General features: G+C 42.1%; 1 protein-coding gene across 1 annotated transcript in view; it reads left to right on the top strand.

The window, feature by feature from the left end:
- LOC128143586 (ankyrin repeat domain-containing protein 26-like) overlaps positions 1-23,886 on the top strand; it is a 63,571-nt gene that overhangs the window by 28,271 nt on the left and 11,414 nt on the right. The window contains 17 exon segments of the mRNA XM_052790946.1: positions 801-1,039; positions 1,826-1,975; positions 2,942-2,975; positions 3,206-3,344; positions 4,563-4,602; positions 4,798-5,010; positions 6,912-6,971; positions 6,973-7,093; positions 7,643-7,789; positions 7,892-7,913; positions 8,701-9,374; positions 15,794-15,997; positions 18,368-18,520; positions 20,546-20,680; positions 21,748-21,860; positions 22,276-22,400; positions 23,117-23,170. Coding sequence (XP_052646906.1) covers positions 801-1,039; positions 1,826-1,975; positions 2,942-2,975; positions 3,206-3,344; positions 4,563-4,602; positions 4,798-5,010; positions 6,912-6,971; positions 6,973-7,093; positions 7,643-7,789; positions 7,892-7,913; positions 8,701-9,374; positions 15,794-15,997; positions 18,368-18,520; positions 20,546-20,680; positions 21,748-21,860; positions 22,276-22,400; positions 23,117-23,170 — 2,623 coding nt within the window.

Genomic DNA, 23,886 nt, shown 5'->3' with positions numbered 1-23,886 from the left:
TAGCTATTTGTTATTAAGGGAAGATGCTTTCTGCAAATTGGGTTTTGTTTTGATGGAAATATGCTACTTATGAATAAAGAGAGCAGTAGAGCCTTGTCCTTTTCCCCATTACGTAATTAATTGGAAGGTTTTTGGAAAACACAGAATGCATTATTGTTCCAGTTTAACAATAGGCGGCACTCAGTTCCAGCGTAAGTAGTTATCACTTCATTGCCATAAAAAGAAATGCACACAATTACATCAGTTCTGATTCTGAATCAAAGAATGAAAATAGCTTCTGAACAGGGTCTTGACTAATCTGTTCATTTGCTGTGATTTCTGCATGGCGTGTATTCATTGCTCTTCACTAAAATTCCTGTTTGCTGTGAAACCGTTTCTGCTTGTGGGTTTGAGATCTCTCCCTGCCCCACCCCGCCCTTTAAGCAAGCGGTAGCCCAGCACACTTCCACTTGATTTTTTTCTGGGTTTACAACTAACATTGTGCAGTCCTTCTAACTCTTTGTCCATCAGTAATGCTTTCACTTTTTTGTTGTTCACGTTTTAAGATACACTATTGTTTTCTTTCTAAGGGCTATGTTTTTGTTATATCTTTAATCATGAGTGAATTCGAAGTACTTTCAGTGACTTGATACACTTTGTAGTGTAATTTAGTGAAAAAGCTTCTCTATATGAATTAATTTTTTTTTTTTTTCATTTTACGTGATTGCGGAGCTAAATCCTGAATTATTCAATCTTGGATATGCTGTTTTTCCTTGCTAGAAATACTGAGAAATATATGAAGTTTAACTTTCTTTTTGTAGGTTGAGAAGGAAAAAAGCAAAGAAAGATGTTTCAAAACGCAGGCCGTGGCAAAACAGGAAGATCTTGATAAATTAAATACACCGACGGGTATTGTTACTGATCAGCACATGAAACAAAAGCTTGCTCTAAGGAAGAATGACTGTTTGAAACTGCAGAATGAGAACACTGTAGAAGAAAAAGACAAAAAGAATTTTTCATCTGAGGAGAGTTCAAAATTGATTAAACTGCCGATGAAAGGGTAAACTAAGGAAATAATTCTTTTTTGTAGTACTACTTCAGTATCTTTTAGGTTTTCTAATATTGTAGTAGTTGAAGTAGTTTCCTCAATGCTGAAAGCCATACTGAGTTGTCCAGTGCTTCGAAAACATTTAAGAAAAAAAAAATGTTTTTTAGAAAAACCTAAGCTGACAACGGAGGTGCAAATTTATTGCCTGCTTTTAAAAAAAAAAAAAAAGGAAAAAAAAAAAAGACTTTTCAAAACCAAATTCGAAGACTGGAAAAAACAGTTATTTTTGTAGGAAATGGCCATCCAGAAAAGAAAAGTAGGAACTTACAGTTTACTTTGCTTTCTCCCTTTTCTAGGTGATTTTAGGGATCTCCATGTGGTTGGTGTTTTCCTTTTCATTAAGTTCAGGTGCTCTTTGTCAGGAAAAGGGAAAAGATGATATTACCAAACCAATCTCAAAAGTTTGAACCCAAAGTGTAACCCTAAGCAGGAGTGTTTTCCTGTCTGTCCCTCAAAGGAATCTCTGCTCTAGATACTTCCTCTAATGGGGATATTGGATGTGTTCCATCTTACCTGAATCTAGCTCAGATTCCACATTTCCCCCTTATTCCTAGGGGAAGGTTTTTTTTAAATACTTGGGTATCTTCCATGATCTTTGGGGTCAAGTCTGTGTTTTATCATAGATATTTTTCATCTCAGTTGTTTCTGGACATCATCTTAAGTATGTCTGTTTCAGAGAAATATTTTCTGTAAAGCTACTCAATTGGTGCTTATTTCTTTTCTTTCTGTTTAATGTAGTAAATTTGCCCTGAATGCCAAAGTTGCAAAGAAAAATAAAAGACAGACTTCAAAGCAGAAGGCTAATCAGCAGATGAGCACTTCCAGTGGGAATAATTTTCAAGTACTAGATGATAGCACTTTCAGTGAAACATCTCAAGATGAAGGAAGGTACTGAATATAAGGAATGTTATAAATAAAACTAACTTAATGATAAAAATTGACCTGAAAGCTAAAGGTAAGTTTTGTAAACCCGATGTGTACAATGATTCCTGTTCTTTCATGTGACAATACTACCTGATGCCCTTTGTGCTCAAAAACACTTCTTTTTTGCTTGGAGTGCTTTAAACATACTAGCCAAGTTATTGATAAGGTCAGATGTGCACAAATTCTGAGTTTGTGCATGTGTATAAATATATATATTTTAGATTTTTAAAAAGGGAGAGGAGAGACTTATAAAAGAGCGAAATTACTCTTTCCTGAAGGCATCCCAAGTTTTTCTACTTTCCCCGCCCCTCTCCCCCCAAGCTGTGTCCCCTCCCAGCTTCTTGCCCACCCCAAACTTACTTGTGTGGGAGGCGAAGTGAGAACAGAAGGTGTTGACACTGTACAAGCACTGTTCAGCAATAGCTAAAACATTGGTGTGTTATCAACACTGTTTTGGTCAGAAATCTAACAGACAGCACTGTGTGGGCTGCTCTGAAGAAAATTAACTCCATCCCAGACAGACCCAGTACACTAGAGAATCCAGAATTATCGTTCTTTGACCTGTAAGAGAAGGATTCTCAGTACTGAAGAGAGCTCAACCTCTAGTATTAAACGGGAATGCACATATACGCTGTACATGTACATTGTATGTTTGTGTATCTACACATTTGTAGCTGTAAGATTCCTGTGACTTTGAGTGAAGTGCAGAGAACAGTTATTTCAACTATTTGCTTAATATCTTGTGGAAAAGTAGCCTTCCAATAGACATAACAGTACACAAATTTTTTTCAGTCTTCAACTACATCTAACAAAATTCTTATATTCAAATTTAGTTAATTCACTTCTGCAATTAAGTTTTCAGAGCCACTGTAGATATTGTTCATAATGCAATATCAGCATTCCAGTACTGAATATATTTCTGTTTTCCAGACCTGCAGCAAAAACAGGAAGTGAAAAGAACAAGGTACTGTAAAATCGGTTTCTTGATAAATAGTTTGTATCAGCTTTTAATCACTCAGATGGGAACAGCATTTATGTAGTGGTCAACCAGATGCAGAAATTGCTGCTAGTATGCAGCTTCATCATATTTGAGCCAAATCTATGGGCTGTGAATAAAAGAATGAATCATTCATGCATTTGTAATGATCTGTAATACTACATAGTTGTATACAGAAAATACTGTATTGTTTGTAGGTCAGCATACAAATGGATGTAACTGATGACCTTGACTTAACTCACTCATCTGACACAAGTTCAGAGGATGTTGAATTACCAACTTCAACCTACAAAGAGGCTATGTTGCTGTTAGAACAGCTTAGTGTGGATCATACGGGTATGTTTTCAAGTAATTTTGTCTTCAGCTGTTAAAAGTTCCTCTTTTAAAACATGACTACTTTGTATGCACTCCTAGGTATTTTAGGTTTATATTTTGATCTAGTATTTCTTTATGATTAGAGATCCCCCTCAAAAGATGTGAAATTATCTCACCTAACCATAGACGTCTGTATTGTCAGCAAACATGCCTTACTTTATCATTGGTTCTCTGTCTAGTTAGAGCTGTAGAAGTGGGTTCTTGCCAAGTGCAGTTCAGCTCCTTCTAATGCAGTCATCAAAAGTTAGCAAGATCTTTTTCCTCTTTATATCCCCTTAATAGCCAATGACAAATGGTGCAGCAAAATAATGGCTTTGCTTAAACGTATATGTAAAAAATCAACTGTCATAAGATACTTGCATATGTACACATAGCATTATATAAACATAAGCATCACTTACTATGTCTATTAAACTATGATAAAATTTTGTTAGGCAAGGGTTAACCTTGACTAAAGGCCAAACTCCCACCCAGCTGTTCTCTCACTGCCCCTCCTCAACAGGACAAAACAGGATGAAAAAGCTTGAGGATCAATACAAAGGCAGGGCTATCACTTACCAGTTACTGTCACAGGCAAAACAGACTACACTTGGGGAATCTTAACTTAATTTGTTACCAATTAAAATAAACTTGGATAGTGAGAAACAAAGACAAAAAAATTAAAAGAAGACCTCCCCGCCGCCCCTTTCTCGAGTTCAGCTTCACTCCTTCACTCCCGACTGCGCTACCCCTCCCCAAGCAGTGCAGGGAGGCTGGGGTCTGCAGTCAGGACACAGCAGTTTCCCTGTGCCACTCCTTCTTTCTCACGCTTTTCCCCGGCTCCAGTGTGATTCCTTCCATGGGCTGCAGTCCTTCAGGGAAAATCTGCTCCAGCCTGGGCTCTCCATGGGCTACAGGTCCTTCAGGAAATAATCACCTGCTCTGGCATGGGGTCCTCCACAGTACTGCATTGGGGATATCTGCTCCAGCGTGGCCCTCTCCAGGGGCTGCAGGGAAATACCTGTTCCACCATGGTGTCTCCGTGGGCTGCAGGGGAATCTCTGCTCTGACACCCGGAGCACCTCCTCCCCCTCCTTCTTCACTGACCTGGGTGTTCACAAAGCTGTTTTTCACATTCTTTTTCCCTTCTCCTCTGCCTGTGTGGTGTTCTTGCCCTTTCCTAAATACGTTCTCCCTAAGGTGCCACCAGCGTGGCTGAGAGGCTCAGCTGTACCCTGTGGTGGGTCTATTGGAACTGGCTGTGTTCAGCACAGGGCAACGCCTGGCCTCTTCTCACAGAGACCTCCCCACTACCTGTAGTCTTCCCACTACCAGAACCTTGCCACCTACGCCCAAAAGCAAAGAATTAAATAATTTATACCTTGGAAAGTATTTGCGCGGATGTGCAGCTTTGTGTCTTTTCTCTCAAAATAAGTTCTGCTATTTTGTTGAAAATTCAGAACATACTTCTTGAATACGAACAGATAATAGAACGTGAAAAAAATCGGTATACAGCTGTCTGGAGAGAAGTAAGGAAATTGGAAAGTGAAAAGGAGGAGTCACAATTAATAGTGGAAGAAACTCGAGATTTGAAATCCATATTGGCTCACCAAGAATTGGAATGGAAAAGTGATATCCAAAGCCTTAAGTATGTAACCTCGTGTTCTGATAGTGTGTTATCGTGTCAGTGTTCATGTTCCAGAAGATGCTGATGGTACAGGTGATAGGGTGAGAAGTTTCTAGTCTTTTGGGTTTGGGTTTTTTGAATCCCATGGGCGAGTTATGCTACTTATACCCAGGCATTTTTTCCCCCAACATTTAGTTCCACGTAGAATCTTCTGGATGTTGTTTTAACTTTTTTTTTAATAGCAAGAGAAGAGAACAAGAGAGTATGTATGGGAAAATGAGATCTATAAGAGAGAGATTTATATAAGATATATTTTTATTTTGTCTCTGCAGCCTCTGTTAGTGTATAATATTAAGAATTCTGGTAATTCCACAGAATGCAACTCAGAACAGAGCTGACAGTGTTTGTTTATTTGAAAGGTCAAATTCAGGCTTGTCCCTTTCCCCATACTGCTGAACTAGACCTGGGTGGTGTGAGATTTCTAATCACTGTTCACATCAGTTCAGACAAGAGCGGCCAGCAGGCACCATATGAAATTCAACAAGAACAACTGCAAAGCCCTGCACTGGGGAAGGAAGATCCCCTTGTGATTATGTACCGTGGGGTGGCCTGGCTGGGGAGCTTGCTGAGAAAGCCCTGGTGGTCTTGGCAGAGAGCAAGCTCAACATGAGCTCGTATGAGCTGGCGGCTGAGAAGGCCAATGGCCTTCTGATTTGACTCCAACCATTTTTCAAAATTCTGAAGTATCTATCGATTACAAAGAGTTAATATTTTCGTTCTAAAAAAATTCGCAAAGCAATGTTAACTTTACACTTATAAAAGCTATACTTTTGGTGACGTTACACTAAAAATTATACGTAAAGCTTTTTCCTTGCAAGATAAACCATTCAAATACAAATGTTACTGTCAATCTTTGGAATAATTTATTAGTGGTTGCTGATACTTGTTTTGCAGAATTTCCAAAGCAGATCTTCAATTGGCAGCTCTTTCCTTATGTTAATACTTGATTTTTTTGTTGTTGTTGTTGTTGTTGTTGTTGTTGTTGTTGACTATTGCAAGGATATCAGAAAAAATATTCAAAATAATTATCAAACATAGAACTGCTTTCTTGTTTGGCTACTGTGGACATGCCATGGACTTTTTTTTTTTTTTATTTTTTTTTTTACCATGTTGGTGCTTATTGCTGATTGTTTCAGTTAGTAAAGAAGTTGACATTCCCTAAGGCTTTCATTATAAATTATCTTCAGAATTAAATTGCTATTCTTTCTCCCAGATGTAGATCCATTGAGGTTTAAAACTATTTTTAATCATATTAAGCTTAAACCTTATGCATTTCTAAATGTATTTTTGAACACTGTCCTCATTCTTGAGTAAATAAAAGCTGCTTGCTCTTCCTATGGTCAGCAGTTGGTTTAGACTTACAGAAGGCTTGCTAAAAAATTGTTGGGTCTGTCTTGTCTAAGTGGCGTGCTGCTTCATTGGTATTACTTGCGATCACTGAATCTGTAATATGTAGGCAGTGCTTAGCATATTAAGAAAACTTATATTAATCATAGTAAAAGTTTCTGATGCTTTGATCTGGTAAGACAACAAACTCCTTTTGAATGAAGTGGTTGGAAAATGAAGTTTTTGGGTTTTTTTTCAAATTGTAGAAATGTGCATACTGCTGTATATTTACCTATGTAAACTTAAAAATAAATGATAAATCACTCAACGGTTTATTTTCATATCTTGTACAACTGATACCACGGATAATGGAATGAAGTCAAAATTCTTTAAAAAGTTAAAAATTACAGTAAAAATGTTTTAAACTTTTCAGATTTCATATTTTTATGGTTTGAGTTGTCTCGGCAAGTTCATAATGTAGAATATTTACTTTTATATCAGTGCTTTAGTTTCTCAAATGTTCTGTTAAATCCCAGATTTACTTTGAAACAAGAAGAGGAAAAGAGGCTCAGAGTAGAAACTCTGTATGAGAAAATGAGAAAAACTCAGAAGGAAAGAAGATCAATATTGTAAAGAGATGGAGGAGAAACAGCAACTTGAGTTACACTCAAGGAATTTAGAAACAGAGTTACTAACACTGCAGAAGCTCTTGAAACAGGTGTGTTAAATGATGAGTTAGACACTTGTTGTCTTATTTTCTGTTTCTTTTTAATTGGCATTGTATTCCAGTATGCCTAAAGAAGGAGGTGCTTTGTTGATGGAAGAGGCGTTGGATAGCTGTTGCCAAACTTTGAGGACAGTTGAGAACAGTTGGTTCACAAGTCGCCTGTCCCCCCTGTCCCCCCTGTCCCCCCTGTCCCCCCTGTCCCCCCTGTCCCCCCTGTCCCCCCTGTCCCCCCTGTCCCCCCTGTCCCCCCTGTCCCCCCTCTCCTCCTTTGCAAGTTCATGATTCCTTTTCTCCTTTTTCGACATTTAGGTTTCACTTCTATTTCAGGCCAAGCCTGACTTTGAGTTATTTTTCTAAATTACTACAAAACATTCTGTATTTCTTTAATTTTTCAGAAGAAAATTAAAATTTGTTATTTATAGACGGATTATCATAATTGCGGGGAAGCAAAACTATTGGTAAGAATACAAAAGAGAATGGGAGGATATTGCTAGCTCTGATTTTTCTCAAGATGCAAGTGGTTTAATTGTATTACTGTAGGTTGAAGAAGAGCGTGATGAAATACAGAGACAGCTCTCTCAGGAAAAGAGTGCCAGAGCCCTGCAAGAAGAAATTTTGAACAACCACCTTTGGAGACAAAAGGAATTGGAAGAAGAGACAAGAAGAACTATAGGAAAAAATTCAGAGGTAAGCAGACTTTCTTCTAATTAATTAGATTTCACCATGTTCATTCTGAAGTCATAATAAATCTTTTGTAACTTTTTCTGCTTCTTGATGGATTATTTACAGTTTACCAGTGTAACTTCACTGTGTAAATACCATTTCTGTTTTCCCTTATGTCTCTAAAAGTTCTGGAAAGCAGCATCAGTCCTGCGTGTACCTGAATTGCATGTGCAAGTAGGAAACTAATAGAAGACACTATTTATGCCATTTCTTAAGCTATCTGTTATTTTTCATTTCATAGACATTTCATCTGCACTTTTTAAGGTTTCTAGCAGTGAAACACCTACATCAAGGTTGACCAGGAATAAAGTTGTTTGACACTCACTTTTTGTGTTCCCATTACTTGGTTTTTTTTTTTTCATTACTTATTCCCTTATCAAACTTACTTACTTCAGTGTGCCTTTCTTTTCCACCTCCACATACTGAATTTTTATGAAGGAATATCAGCAATGAATTAAAGTCTCTGTAGGAGTTAGAATAATTGGAGGTGAACAAGCAATCATAAACACTGTATAAAAAAAAAAAAATCCTGAAAAGAGTTTACTGAATTTATTAAGAATGCGCAGTGCTTGGAAGAATAATTTGTTCTTGGCTGTGCTGCCCAGTAAATGTAAGGTGAATATGTTTGTGGAAATAAGTTGTGTATTTCCTGTTTATTATACATACAGCAAGACTATTGTGTTCCAGGGATGCTTGAGTTGTACAGCTAACTTTCAGTAATACAAAAGGATAGGTGTTAAGAAGACATTTGAGAAGGAAATGTCTTTTTAGCCTTGTTTTTACCAGATGTGTAATATGGCTAAATTAACCTTAAAGGGAATATTTTAAAGGCATGCACGTACATTTTAAAAGCTTTATAGTCTTGGTGCTTCAAGTAAGACTTAGGCACCAGGAGGAAGAAGGAAAATATTTAGAGGAAAATGAGACCTTGGAAGAAAAAAATGAAGATCTCAAAAAGGAACTTAAACTGAACGAGGAAGCCTTAACACACACGGTTTTTCAGTACAGTGTACAGCTGAACTTATTAAAGACAGAATCTGCAGTGCTAACTTCCAAACTTGAGCAGACGAAAGAAAGCAAAGACAGACTAGAGACAGAAATTGAATCATTTCGTTCCCGCCTGAACACTACTGTTCAAGAACTTGAACGTCATCAGTCATCAAAAAGTGATGTCGAACGAACATTTCAGAGAGAATGCGATGAATGGCTTCGCTTGCAAGACAAGCTTCATCATGACCTCTCTGATGTGTGAGAAACCAACAAGAGCTTGTCTCAGCAGCTGAGTAAAGCTGAAAGCAAAGCTAATAGTCTAGAAAATGAGCTTCACCAGTTGAAACAAACACTCCGAGAAAAAACATTGCTTTTAGAAATGACACAAAAAGAATTAAGTCAAGCCCAGTGTCAGGCAAAGGAATGTGATGATGCTCAACAACTTGAGAAAGATCAAGTAAGCAAACTTGTAATAAAGCAGGAATCCATGCAGGAATCCATGCAGGAGCGATTGGCCCAGCTCCAGAGTGAAAACCTTTTACTCCGTCAGCTATTGGAAGTGTCCTGGTTTCATCTGGGATAGAGTTAACTGTCTTCCTCGTAGCTGGTACAGTGCTATATTTTGAGTTCAGTATGCAAAGAATGTTGATAACACTGATGTTTTCAGTTGTTGCTCAGTACTGTTTAGACTAATGTCAAGGATTTTTCAGCTTCTCATGCCCAGCCAGCGAGAAAGCTGGAGGGGCACAAGAAGTTGGCACAGGACACAGCCAGGGCACCTGACCCAAACTGGCCAACGGTGTATTCCATACCATGTGACGTCCCATCTAGTATAGGAAGGGGGAAGTGGGGGCGGGGAATCGCCGCTCGGGGGACTGGCTGGGTGTCGGTCGGCGGGTGGTGAGCAATTGCACTGCGCATCATTTGTACATTCCAATCCTTTCATTATTACTGTTGTCATTTTATTAGTGTTATCATTATCACTATTAGTTTCTTCTTTTCTGTTCTATTAAACCGTTCTTATCTCAACCCACGGGTTTTGCTTCTTTTCCCGATTTTCTCCCCCATCCCACTGGGTGGGGGGGAGTGAGTGAGCGGCTGCGTGGTGTTTAGTTGCTGGCTGGGGTTAAACCACAACAGTCCTTTTTGGCGCCCAACGTGGGGCACGAAGGGTTGAGGTAACGATAAACCTGACCAGAGCTTGTTAAAACAAATTTGTTATAAGCATTCATTATATTGGTCTAATAGTCGCTGGTCATTATGTTGATTTATGTGTTCTTAGAGTTGTTGCTCTGGTTTTTAAAGTTCTGTTATGTATCACCTCGCTTGCTGTATGTAGTCCCTCTTCTGCTGCTTATCATCCATGGGAGGTGGATTAAGGTTTTTGCTTTGATGTATTGTATAACACTGGTTTATGGTGTGATAAAGTCGTCGGCTGTGGGATTAATCCGGTACTTGCACTCAGCATTGTCACCTTTATACTGTGGAAGCCATCTGTGGGAAACTATTAATAATTATACCATTTACCTTTCCTCCTTGGAAAACCAGTCTATGGGTGGGATACCTTTCTTCCCCTCTCCTTTCTCCTTCAGTCCAGTTACAATGGTGTTTGAGAATTTTGAAAAATTTGAATACTCTTGGGATGTTGGGACCAGCACGGTCCTAGCCGTACTGCTAGGAATTAGCATGCTTCTGAATGTGGTTCAGCTCTCGTTTAAGCTTAAACAACCATTTAAGAAAATCACCCAGAGATCTGCCCCAAGGCTGGATAATTATGAGTGGCAGGGTGTGTGGGGTAGTATGGGCAAGTACCTAGAAAAGTGGGCACCTCCAGTGTTTTGGAAATTCACCCCTGAACAAGCACAGAATCCAGAAGAACTAGTAAAATATTTGGAAAAGGTATGCTGTCACCCCGGCAGCTCCAGAGAGATACAAATTACTGCAACGTGCTGGGGCCTGGCCCATGCCTATCGAGCCCTGTTCGACACCACTCAGTACCCTCAAGGGGAAGAGAAGGTCTCTGGACCTAACAACAAAACGATGAGCACTGGGGTCACTCAAACCTCGGCAACGGGCACTGCGGCCCCTCCAGCCCCGGCGACGAGCACTGTGGCTACCCAAACCTCAGCGACAGGCACTGCAGCCCCTCCAGCCTCGGCAATGAGCACAGCAGCTACCCAAACCTTGGCAACAGACACCGCGATTATCCAAGACCCGGCGAGCGGTACTGCAACTGAACCAGCGGACCAACCTGCACCAGTATCAGTTGCCCCCGTACAGAAAAAGAAATATACAAAAAAATCAGTTCGCTTAGCGAAGGATGAAGGCGAACCAGGGCCATCACGGGAACAGGAGGAAGAGGCAGAACCAGAGGTAATAACCCGGTCCCTAACCTTGAGTGAGCTGCGGGATATGCGAAAAGATTTTGGCCGCCGTATAGGTGAGCATATTATCACCTGGCTCCTCCAATGCTGGGACAATGGGGCTAATAGCTTGGAATTAGAAGGTAGGGAAGCCAAGCAGCTGGGATTGCTTGCCAGGGAAGGTGGCATTGACAAGGCAATTGGAAGAGGGACACAAGCCATCAGCCTCTGGAGGCGACTCCTGTCAAGTGTGAAGGAAAGGTACCCCTTTAAGGAAGATGTTATATGTCAATCAAGCAAGTGGACAACCATGGAAAAAGGTATCCAATATCTGAGGGAATTAGCTGTGCTAGAGACAATTCATCATGATCCGGACAACCCACAATTACCCAAAGATCCAGACGAAGTCCAATGCACACGACCCATGTGGCAGAAGTTTGTACGGAGTGCACCATCGTCCTATGCCAACTCACTGGCAATAATGACCTGGAAAGACGAAGAGGCACCGACAGTGGATGAAGTGGCTCGCCAACTCCGTCAATATGAAGAAAATCTCTCCTCCTCCCTACAAGCCTGCATTTTGGCTGTGGAGAAGCTGTCCGAGGATTTCCAGCAATTCAAAGAGGAGATGTCCTGTTGCCCACCTGTAAGGACCAAGGTCTCAGCTACTAGGAGTGAGCGCTCCTCTGCCCAAGAGAGAGAATATAGAAGGTACACACCACGAGGTGCCCTGTGGTTTTACTTATGTGATCATGGAGAGGACATGAGGAAATGGGATGGAAAACCTACCTCGGTCCTAAATGCACGGGTACGTGAGCTGCGAGGAAAAACCACCACAAAAGGGGATTCTACCAGGAAAAATGCCGCTCCGGTTTCCAAACAGAGTAGAAGGGCTGATCTTATTTCTGATCCTCTTGAAGGGACTTCTGAGCCAGTTTTACGAGAAGTGAATACTGGATACTCTGACCAGAATTAGAGGGGCCCTGCCTCCAGCCAGGTGGAAGAAAGGGATAACCGGGTCTATTGGACTGTGTGGATTCGATGGCCTGGCACGTTAGACCCACAGGAGTATAAGGCTCTAGTAGACACCGGTGCACAGTGTACTTTAATGCCATCAAGTTATGAAGGGGCAGAACCCATTTGTATTTCTGGTGTGACAGGGGGATCCCAAGAGTTAACTGTATTGGAAGCTGAAATGAGTCTAACTGGGAATGAATGGCAGAAACACCCCATTGTGACTGGTCCAGAGGCTCCGTGCATCCTTGGCATAGACTATCTCAGGAGAGGGTATTTTAAGGACCCAAAGGGGTATCGATGGGCTTTTGGTATAGCTGCCTTGGAGACGGAGGGCACGGAACAGCTGTCTACCCTGCCTGGTCTTTCTCAAGACCCTTCGATTGTGGGGTTGCTGAGGGTTGAAGAACAACAAGTACCAATTGCTACCATGACGGTGCACCGGCGCCAATATCGCACCAACCGAGACTCTCTGATTCCCATCCACAAGTTGATTCGCCAACTGGAGAGCCAAGGAGTAATCAGCAAAACTCGCTCACCTTTTAATAGTCCCATATGGCCCGTGCGAAAGTCTAATGGGGAGTGGAGACTAGCAGTTGACTATCGCGGCCTGAATGAAGTTGCGCCACCGCTGAGTGCTGCCGTTCCAGATATGCTAGAACTTCAATACGAACTAGAGTCAAAGGCAGCCAAGTGGTATGCTACAATTGACATTGCTAATGCGTTTTTCTCAATCCCTCTAGCAGCAGAGTGTCGTCCACAATTTGCCTTTACTTGGAGGGGTGTCCAGTACACTTGGAATCGATTGCCCCAGGGGTGGAAACACAGCCCCACCATTTGCCATGGACTAATCCAGGCTGCACTGGAAAAAGGTGAAGCTCCGGAACACCTGCAATACATTGATGACATCATCGTATGGGGCAACATGGCAGAAGAAGTCTTTGAGAAAGGGAAGAAAATAATCCAAATCCTTCTGAAAGCCGGTTTTGCCATAAAAGAAAGTAAGGTCAAGGGACCTGCACGGGAGATCCAGTTTTTAGGAATAAAATGGCAAGATGGGTGTCGACAGATCCCAATGGATGTGATTAACAAAATAGCAGCTATGTCTCCACCAACTAATAAAAAGGAAACACAGGCCTTCTTAGGTGTTGTGGGGTTTTGGAGAATGCATATTCCAAATTACAGTCTGATTGTAAGCCCTCTCTATCAAGTGACCCGAAAGAAGAATGATTTTAAATGGGGCCCTGAGCAACAACAAGCCTTTGAACAAATTAAGCGGGAGATTGTTCACGCAGTAGCCCTTGGACCAGTCCGGACAGGACAAGATGTTAAAAATGTGCTCTATACTGCAGCTGGGGAGAATGGCCCTACCTGGAGCCTCTGGCAGAAAGCACCTGGGGAGACCCGAGGCCGACCCCTGGGGTTTTGGAGTCGAGGATATTGGGGATCTGAAGCTCGCTATACTCCAACTGAAAAAGAGATATTGGCAGCCTATGAAGGAGTTCAAGCTGCCTCAGAAGTGGTTGGTACTGAAACACAGCTCCTCTTAGCACCCCGACTGCCAGTGCTGGGCTGGATGTTCAAAGGGAGGGTCTCCTCTACACATCACGCGACTGATGCCACGTGGAGTAAGTGGATTGCACTGATCACACAACGGGCTCGCATAGGAAACCCTAGTCGCCCAGGAATTGTGGAAGTGATCGCGGACTGGCCAGAAGGCAAAGATTTTGGAATGTTGCCAGAGGAGGAGGTGGCACGTGCTGAAGAGGCCCCGCTGTATAATAAACTGCCAGAAAATGAGAGGCAATATGCCCTGTTCACTGACGGATCCTGTCGCATCGTGGGAAAGCATCGGAGGTGGAAAGCTGCCATATGGAGTCCTACATGACAAGTTGCAGAAACTGCTGAAGGAGAAGGAAACATATTCTGTACCCCATGCCACCGTCCGGAACACTATCCTGGGCCTAGAAAAGCAAGTCTTGTGGCGACATGGCACCCCAGAACGAATTGAGTCAGACAACGGGACTCATTTCCGAAACAACCTCATAGACACCTGGGCCAAAGAGCATGGCATTGAGTGGGTGTATCATATCCCCTATCATGTACCAGCCTCTGGGAAAATTGAGCGATACAATGGACTGTTAAAGACTACATTGAGAGCAATGGGGGGTGGAACTTTCAAACATTGGGATACACATTTAGCAAAAGCCACCTGGTTAGTCAACACCAGAGGATCTGCCAATCGGGGTGGCCCTGCCCAGTCAGAATTTTTACATACTGTAGAAGGGGATAAAGTCCCTGTAGTGCACACAAAAAATATGTTAGGGAAGACAGTCTGGGTTACTCCTGCCTCAGGCAAAGGTAAACCCATTCGTGGGATTGCTTTTGCTCAAGGGCCTGGGTGCACTTGGTGGGTGATGCAAAAAGATGGGGAAGTCCGATGTGTGCCTCAAGGGGATTTAATTTTGGGTGAGAATAGCCAGAATTAAACTATATTAGTTGCTATATAACCCTGCTACTGTATGTTATCCTTACTATAATTGTTATATGCTATATCCACAGTACTATAGTAAGAATCACTTAGATCAAGCAAGAAAAGAACTGTGATAAAACTGAGCAAAGCGCAGTAGTGATGGAACCAGAACTGACTCCAGCATGCAACAATCCAACGGTGCACACCATCCTCGTGCTGCACCAAATGTCACCTGCTTGTCACACCGCACTGAAGCCCAATTCTGCTCTACCGACTGAGAGGACTTTGCACCATCCCTCCTGTCCAGAAAGACTGGTATGACAGATGGAGCCCAGAGTCGGAAACTAAATGAACTCAATGAACATTTTATAAACATGACCCATGAACTAAAGGAATGATATCTCTGTGTGTGTATACATATATATATATATATATATCTCATTGCTCATATGTCTTAAAGGGATGGAAAGGTGATGATTGATCAGGATGTAACTAAAGGTATGGGAACTGTGCATGACGTCAATGGTATAGAATAAGGGGTGGATACTGTCCTGGTTTCATCTGGGATAGAGTTAACTGTCTTCCTCGTAGCTGGTACAGTGCTATATTTTGAGTTCAGTATGCAAAGAATGTTGATAACACTGATGTTTTCAGTTGTTGCTCAGTACTGTTTAGACTAATGTCAAGGATTTTTCAGCTTCTCATGCCCAGCCAGCGAGAAAGCTGGAGGGGCACAAGAAGTTGGCACAGGACACAGCCAGGGCACCTGACCCAAACTGGCCAACGGTGTATTCCATACCATGTGACGTCCCATCTAGTATAGGAAGGGGGAAGTGGGGGCAGGGAATCGCCGCTCGGGGGACTGGCTGGGTGTCGGTCGGCGGGTGGTGAGCAATTGCACTGCGCATCATTTGTACATTCCAATCCTTTCCTTATTACTGTTGTCATTTTATTAGTGTTATCATTATCATTATTAGTTTCTTCTTTTCTGTTCTATTAAACCGTTCTTATCTCAACCCACGGGTTTTGCTCCTTTTCCCGATTTTCTCCCCCATCCCACTGGGTGGGGGGGGAGTGAGTGAGCGGCTGCGTGGTGTTTAGTTGCTGGCTGGGGTTAAACCACGACAGGAAGATATGCAGAACAAGGGGATCATCAAAGAAAAAGTAGTGAATGATGTGCAGGACCGGTTTAATGATATTTTCAACAAACTCAGAGCTGATACCGAAAAGCAAGTTTACCTAGTGGAAGAGAGAAACAAGGAATTAAATGCTAAGTGTACTGATTTAAGAGAACAAGTCTTTAAATACGAGACTGACAAAGTAGAAAGAGAGGTAAAGTATGCACTTAGAAAGAACAATTTAAAGTTTGTGAGTTCTTGAAATTATTTTATGTTTCTAAAATGTACCAGGCCTAAGTTACATGCGTGGGACCAAATAATGCTGATTTGTTCTGGTTTGTCACGTGTCTCTTGGAACTGTGGAAGGTTTTGGCAAACAGGATGTTGCTGTTGAGATCTGAGCAGAGAACAGAAGAAGGGTATCCAAGTCTAAGCTTCGATCAAGAGAAGTGATTCTTCTCTAGAACTTTTTTCATCTCTTTTCCTTAGTCCATTTTATGCCCTATAGAATGGTTTTATGTGTTGTGGACACATATTTAGCTAACGGTCGCAAGAGCATTCCAGACGCCTTTAGAAGGCCATGAACAGAATAAACAAGAAGACAAAAAAAGAGAGATACCAATTAGAAGAACACAGGTGCGCATTCCACGATAAAGGGAACTTGGCACAAAGAACCTCAATTCGGCAGCTTATCTTGACCAATTAGACTGAGACAAGTTTCGTGTGTTTTAGTTAATACAACCAATTATGCCTTATTTTTATGCGCGTGTACAGTGTTGATATAACCAATCATTAGGTGTAACTAGGCACGTGGACAGCACATGCTAACCAATCTTTAATTTGCTTACGCGTGAACGGGAACTAGAATGAGCATATAAACCGAGCTATTTTGGCAATAAAGTGGCATCTGCTTGATCATATTGATTGTGTGCAGTGTCCGTGACTTCCGCGTCAACATTTATGTATTTGTTGTTTTTTATATATGTATTGCACTGATGACACAAATGAGAGTGGTAGAAAAGGAAGAACCATCCAATATGTGAGGGTTGAGAAATGAAGATGCAGACAAGTGAAGTGGTGGGGGATGGATTTTTATTAAGCTCTGAAAGAAAAAAAAAAAATCGCTTTTCCATAAGTTGCTATCAAAATGTATTAGTAGTGTCCAGGTGTTAATTTATGTATGTGTTTTGGGGGTTCCGAGGGGCCTGCCTGTTCCTTGAGATCATTTCACACACTGACCTAGGTTTCCTCTTCTCTGTTTTATGATGCGTAGTCATATTTAAATGTGTTCTTTCTTTGTGGCTCTGTGAAAGACTAATTAACTCGACAGAAGACTCATTAGGACATCAGTTAAACTGTCTTTCTGCAAATGCACACAGTACATGAGTATGAAACATGCTCCTATGCAGAGCACGAGCATAATTTTATGTCAGTCAAACATGCATGAACTAAGGGCTGCTCCCATTTCTGCATATAGGTGGTTTTGTCAAGAGAAAGGGTGGAAGAGAATAAAGGCAGGGGCAGGAGTAAGGAATAGGTGTGACAGTTGAAAAAGCTATAGGTAATGGGAGAATGCATTATTATATATGTTCCTAGGAGTAGGTAGGATCTTCTCTAGTGATAGAGTATTCTACCAATGCCAGGTAGAGCAATGATTTGAAAGTTGCCTTACCCATTTTGCTTAATCTTCCTTTACTTTCTGGAAAACAGTAACTAATCGCATTCAGTATTTAGACACTCTGGTGTAAGGTCTCCCTTAGTGATTTGAATAGTGATTTAAAATTCCATTTCCTTCTTCCTAACAAATCCAGAATCTTTGAGTGAGGTAAATATCTGCATGTGTCAGATAAACACCTTATCCTTCATTTGTCAGTTACTTTAAGGGCTAGGGGGGAGAACTCCAGCAGTGCTGTCAATCATTTTAACCTGTGAATTGCTTTGTATTCTCACTACCAAAATAACAGGTTCCTTGTGAAGATACTAGATAGATAGATATGAACTATCCAGATTTCCAGATTTTTGTAAACCTAATCTGTCAGTTTAAAGGCAGTTGTTATTCTAAAATGAACTCGGAAAGAAGACTGCAAGAGGATGTGATTCAACACATGCTTAAAGTGTATCTCAAAAGAGCTTTCAGATATATGTATTCCTTTAATTATATTTGTATAATGGAGGAATAGAACAAAGAACGATCTAATACGAAGTCCTGCCTGTAGTCATCAGAGTAGTGTCTGCAGTCAAACTGTGGCTCTTCCATTGCAACAGATTGCTTTGGATTTTGTCAGAAAAAAATATATGATTGGAGCATGTGCTTGTGTATTGTTCCAAGAAGAATAATACTTGAGCCTTTTTGCTGTATTAGGAAACAGAAATCCTCATGAACAGCTGCCGATAGTTTGGAGGTGCTCAGCTGAGAAAGATAAAGAGAGGCCATTATCTGTGCAGATGCCTGCTGGTGGCAGGCAGAATCTCATGTCTTTGAGTTCAGTCAATCAAGGTCTAATTGTATAATCAAATAAGTTGAAGTAAAGGGATATTTCACATTCTTACAACTTTGTTCATGCTCATTTAACTGCTTCATTAGGGCATGGTCAGACAGCTGCAGCAGGAGCTTGCCGATGCTCTTAAAAAGCAATCTATGTCAGAAGCTTCACTTGAAGTTACCATGCGCTACTGCAGTGACCTGGAGGAAGACAAGCTGCGCTTGCAAAAGGAACTGGAAAAGGTTAAAACTAAGGTATATAATGTCTGTAACTGTATGAATAAATCTAAAGGTGGCTGATGAAAGTAGGAGCGAATGTTGTCCTAAAACCCTAGAAAAAACTTCAACAGGATAGATATAATGATGTGTGAATGCATTGCACTGTTTTCTAAACTTGGTGTCCAAGTCTTTGACATGAGGACACTATGTCCTTACCTGGACAAAGGTTTGTAATTGCTAAGGTGCTTTGCAAAATACACTGATGTGTCTGTAGCTGATTGCATCTGGTTTGGCCAAGCAGGTTGACTGATTTCAGAAGAACAGTAGAAATACTGGACTGCTGCATTTGGGCTTTTTTTATGCTGTCTATGCTTCCTCCCCCCCCCCCCCCCACCACCACTAGGTAATATGTTTTCAATTCTGAATGCTGTTCTAACTTATTCTGTGTATATATTTTTTTGCTTGATTCAATTTTTTCCCCCTTCTTTGTCCCTGCTGTAATTTGCCATCCTTAAGCAGCCTTCTTGCAAGTGAATTGTAAGCTACTTTTCTGAGGCGGGGACCACCTTTTGCAGTGTTCTTACAAAAACTGAAGTATAGAGGCCTCGGAGTTCTGAAATAGAAATCATCTTAAATTTCCTTATGAGGGAGTTGTGAAGTCACTTTAGGAGAAGGATGAACTTTTTAATTCGTTTTTTTCAATGGAGGAGCAAACAAGTGGATGCAAATACTGAATATAGGCTGCTCAGAAAGCAGCCTGGTCCATTCCCCAGCTTTCTGGTTTTGAGAGTTTTCCCATGCTACTATGGCAAGTCCCACTTAATGCTCTAAAATGTGAGGATTTGACACTAGTTCATTTTCTTCATAGGAGCTTGTTCGGTGCTATGTTTTGAATTTGTGATGAAAACAGTGTTAACACCACAGGGGTGATTTAGTTATGGCTGAGCAGGGCTTGCACAGTGTCAAGGCCTTTTCTATTTCTCCTACTGCCCTGCCAGCAAGTAGGCTGCGGGGTGCCCAAGGAGCTGGGGCAGGGGGGCACAGCCAGACAGCTGACTCCAAATGACCATCCCGTATGACATCATGCTCAGCAATAAAAGCTGCAGGGAAGAAGGAAGAAGGGATGGACATATGGAGATATGGCATTTGTCTTTCCAAGTAACCATTAGGTATGATGAAGCCCTGCTTTCCTGGAAGTGGCTGAAAAACTGCCTGCCAATGAGAAGTAGTGAATGAATTCTTTGTTTTGCTTTGCTCGCACAGGCAGCTTTAACTTTACCTATGAAACTGTCTTTATCTCAACCCACAAGTTTTCTCACTCTTACCCTGCCGATGCTCTCCTCCATCCCACAGGGGTGGGGAGTGAGTGAGTGGCTGGGTGGTGCTGAGCTGCCTACTAGGGTTAAACCATGACAGATGCTAGATAGGATCAAAGTTGTGGGCAGGGGGGAGATCCGTGGTTGAAAGCTGAGAGAGGAGACTGGACTTGGGAGGTCCGTGTTACCTTTGCAGCTTTGTCACAGCTTGCCCTTGAGACCACGTTAGCTTCCTTTCCCGCCTGCGAACAGGTGCTGGTACTGTCCTGCCATGCAGGGAGCTAAGGTAAAGAATTAGGTGAGGCGATGCTGTACAGTAGCGGGCAGAGCACTTTCTTGCTCTCAGGAGATGTCGAGCTGTTACAGAAGCCGTGAGGGTAGGGTATTTTCTGTGGTGGGCACTAGAGGAATTATTATATTAAAAAGTATGTATTGTTAGGAACTCTGGAGGACCTTTGGAAGAAAGTGTAGGGTGATCTTGTGTGTGTGTGTGTGCGCGTGTCATCCCCCAAAGTTGCAACCTCATCTTGTCACTTCTAGGGTGTTCATTCTTTCCACCAGCTTCAATTGCTGCTCTTGGTTATGTTTCCTGAGGTGTGTTGTACACTCCGTGTTAACCTTAACTGTAGATGTTGGATGGGGAGAGGAGAGCTTAGACCTGTTTCCATTTAAGTTACTGCTTTCTACTGCAGTGCTGTCTTTCCAGTCACCTTAGTTTCTTCTTTTGCCGCTGTTGCTTTCACAGATGCAAAAGCAGAATGTGCTGCCTCTGACATCAGAGGACTCCCACAGCATGTGGGAAGAGCACTTGAAGTCAAGATCCCACCTTGAAGAGCGTGTTGCTCAGCTTGACAGAGAAAAGGCTGAACTCCTGGAACAGGTGAGCCCAGTAAATTCTCTGGACGCCTAGCCAATACCCCGGAGAACTGTGTCTACCTTTTTGTCGAGTTCTTACAGCCAGGTTTTTCTGTTATCCTTGCCGTTCAGGCACTGAGTATCTTGTGATTTGGGTGTCAGCCAGGAAGCAAATAAAAGCTGGCTGGGTATCTTTGTGTAAATTCTGGCATGGTTCTATTGGGAAGAGTTCCCAATGTGGTTTGCTATCCGTTGAGCACATTGAGCAAGGCTGCAGTTCCCCAGTTATTTCTTGGATTCCTTCTGGTCATCTTCTGACGCCTTGGTTTCTGGGCAGGGTTAAAATGCTTCATGTTTCCAGTGCAATGTATGGAGGAGCTGCTGCATGTTTTCAGGGTAGTGGGAGCTTAAAAGCCTCCCAGAAAAATGTACTGCAGGAATTTTGGGCAAATGAACTAGTACTTGGGAAACAAGAAATGGCTGCCAGTTTCCAAGGGGCAGTCTTTCCCTTTTCTCCTTTTCTGTAGAGGAAAAATGGAAGTACAAAGTCAAAACAGCTGCCAGCTCTCCTCTGGTTTGGCTGAGAAAACACCAAGAGGAAGAACAAGATGTGAATAAGTAAATACCCCCAGAGGAGAGAGGGAGGTAATAGCAGAGGGAAATGAAACATTGAAGAATTGCAAAAGATCAAATTCCTCTGCAAGCCCCTGCCTGCTGGTCATTGAAGATCCCATGAAAGCATTAGATTGATCTGTGTTCTCCCACGATGTACATACCTACGTAATCCCTGGTATGAGTAGAGGAACTGCCGAAAGTGTCCTCTAGCATCTTTTCCACCTTTTTGCCTTGAAGCGTTAGAAGAGCCTTTGCCTCAGTGGGGTCATCTGTTTCTGTTGTTAGGTGTTGGCCTGTTTGATGTGAAACCCGAAGTGATTAAATGTTCTCAGGAACTTTGTCCCTTGGCGTTCTGTGGAACTTGGCTAACAGATGGAGGCATACTGCAGCTTCTCTGTGGAGAATGTTAGATGCATATACTGTGCGTAGATACTGTTCCTACGCTGTGTGTGTCATGTATCTCTTCTATTTTGAAAGTGTGAGACTGAAAGAAAGAAAGTGAAGAAGCTGGTAGAGTTGAAACGCCCAGTCGAACTGCGTCTGGACCAAGAAATGAAAAGAAACATTGAACTGCAGAAAGACTGTAAGAGGTATGGCTTTTTAGTATGGTGAAGAGGTATCCCTGAGTAGGAGTCAAGCTTTATTGAACTTCACTGTAAAAACAGGTGTATGTAACTGTGAGAAAATTCAAGCCCCGTGTTAGTTCTTGCAGGGCGCTTCTGTGCATGAGTCCATCGTTTTCAATAGCTGCCAAAAGAACTGCAAATGCAGGTTGCTCTGCGGTTCTCCTGGGGGGAAGGAAGTCTTTTATTCCTCTTTTCAGGTGAAATTTGGACCTTTCAAGGGGTTTGTGGCACAGTAATGCTGTTTTTTTCTCAGTAATTGCTGGCGTGTAAAGCACGTTCAAGATGAAGCAAGCCATGTCTGCGCTGTTTACGTAAGAGTGTGGGAAAAAGGCCGGTTATTCCATTGCTTCATTGTTTTCTTGACTTATTCGTTGTGTAGGTTGAAGAAGCTTCTGAGCAGAGCTGTGAGAAAACCAAGCATATATGAGGAGAGAGAGATGGAGTCCCAGCCTAGTTTACAGAAAGAAATGAAGAATAACTGCCCTGAAACACTCAATGAAGTTGGTAGATTAAGAACAAAGGTGAGCTCTGGTTTGTTTGGGGTTTTTTGGTGGTGGTGTATTTTCTTTTGAAAAACCTGTGTTATTCTTTCCCTGTACTACTTTTCATGCTGTTGATTTTTTTTTCTTTGCTGTATGTTAGAAGTGACTGCCTTTTCTTGATGCTCCTTCTACTGTTACAGTAGTAGATGTCTATAATACTGATGTAGTTATCATTATGGGTAAAGATGAAAACATAATGTGCAAAGCAGTATCTGCAAGGACACATCAAGGGCAGGCTGTTCTGTAGAGGAAGGGCGAGCCGAGAGTCGCAGCAAGGCTGGCAGGGTCCATGAGCTCATGGGCAGTCCCACAGGCCCTCACCAAGAAGAGCAGAATAGGTCCGGTGACAGCAAGCAGGGTCAGCCAAGAGTGCAGATCGCCAGGCCAGTCCATAGGGACTGCAGTCCTACCAGGATGTCACGTCCATGGGTGAGGTTCAGGGCTGAGAGCAGTAAGGCTCGGCACAGGCTTGGCTGCAGCTTGAGGCCATGGCAGCGTCTTCTAGGTCTTACAGATGAATTCCTTCTCTGGAAGAGAGGGAATTAACACCACCATTACTGGGAGCAACTGTATGAAGTTGGCTTTGCCCGAGGTCACCCCTTGAGCTCTGTCTTAGGCAGGAGTTGAGCAGAAGGCAGTTCCGGTTTTGCTTTTCTAAACGGTGTCGTTGTTTCCCAGGGCGCGATGCAGTTGAGGCGATGCAGAAAAAATTCTGTAACTTATTGCTCGCTAGTAGCTGTCTCGGCCCATCTTTCCCTTGTCATGGGCACCCAGAAGTAGATTTCCCAGAAGTGCTTTTGAGGTTGCTCTGGCTGTTCAGTAGCACGTAACCTTTTATCTACTTCTCCGCTCATTGCTCAGATTTGTTGCTAGAGCAGCCATGTTTCAGAGCTACGTTCGTATTTGGAAGGCATTGTAGAATGAGTCAACTGCCTTTGCAGTGGCTCCTTTTTAGTCCAGAAGTCAGTAGTGGGTTTGTGTTTCTGTTGGAGAGTTGTTTCGAATGACAGGGAAGGCCGTTACATTTAGGTGGTTTTAGATAAGTCTAAAGTTTCTACTTTGCTAGAGACTCTTTCAAGTGTTTAGTATGCTGGTTTCCTCCACTTTTATTAAAAGAAGACAGGGTATTATGTTTTATCTTCAACAGGTACAGAAAATGTATGTTTCTGGAGGGGGAAGAGGAGGATAGAGCTGTAGTTGACCGTTGGGACTTACTGAAAGTCTGATATTTCCTGCAAATTTTTGAAAACAAACTGCGGCTTCGACCTAAAGAGAATATGTCTTCCTCCACCACCGCTGTAAAAGCTGTGTTCTGAACCACTATTTACAAATCTTTCAGTGTAATGGAAAAAAAAGAGCATCTGTTTCTTGTCTTGTCAGTTCTGTAATGAAGCTTTGATTGTGTTGACAGCATGTAAACTTTCCTCTAAAGCATGACACGTGTTGTT

This window comes from Harpia harpyja, chromosome 6 (assembly GCF_026419915.1).
Source record: "Harpia harpyja isolate bHarHar1 chromosome 6, bHarHar1 primary haplotype, whole genome shotgun sequence".
Taxonomy (NCBI): Eukaryota; Metazoa; Chordata; class Aves; order Accipitriformes; family Accipitridae; genus Harpia; species Harpia harpyja.
Note: the sequence above shows the minus strand (reverse complement) of the source record. Positions and strands in the feature narration are given on the sequence as shown.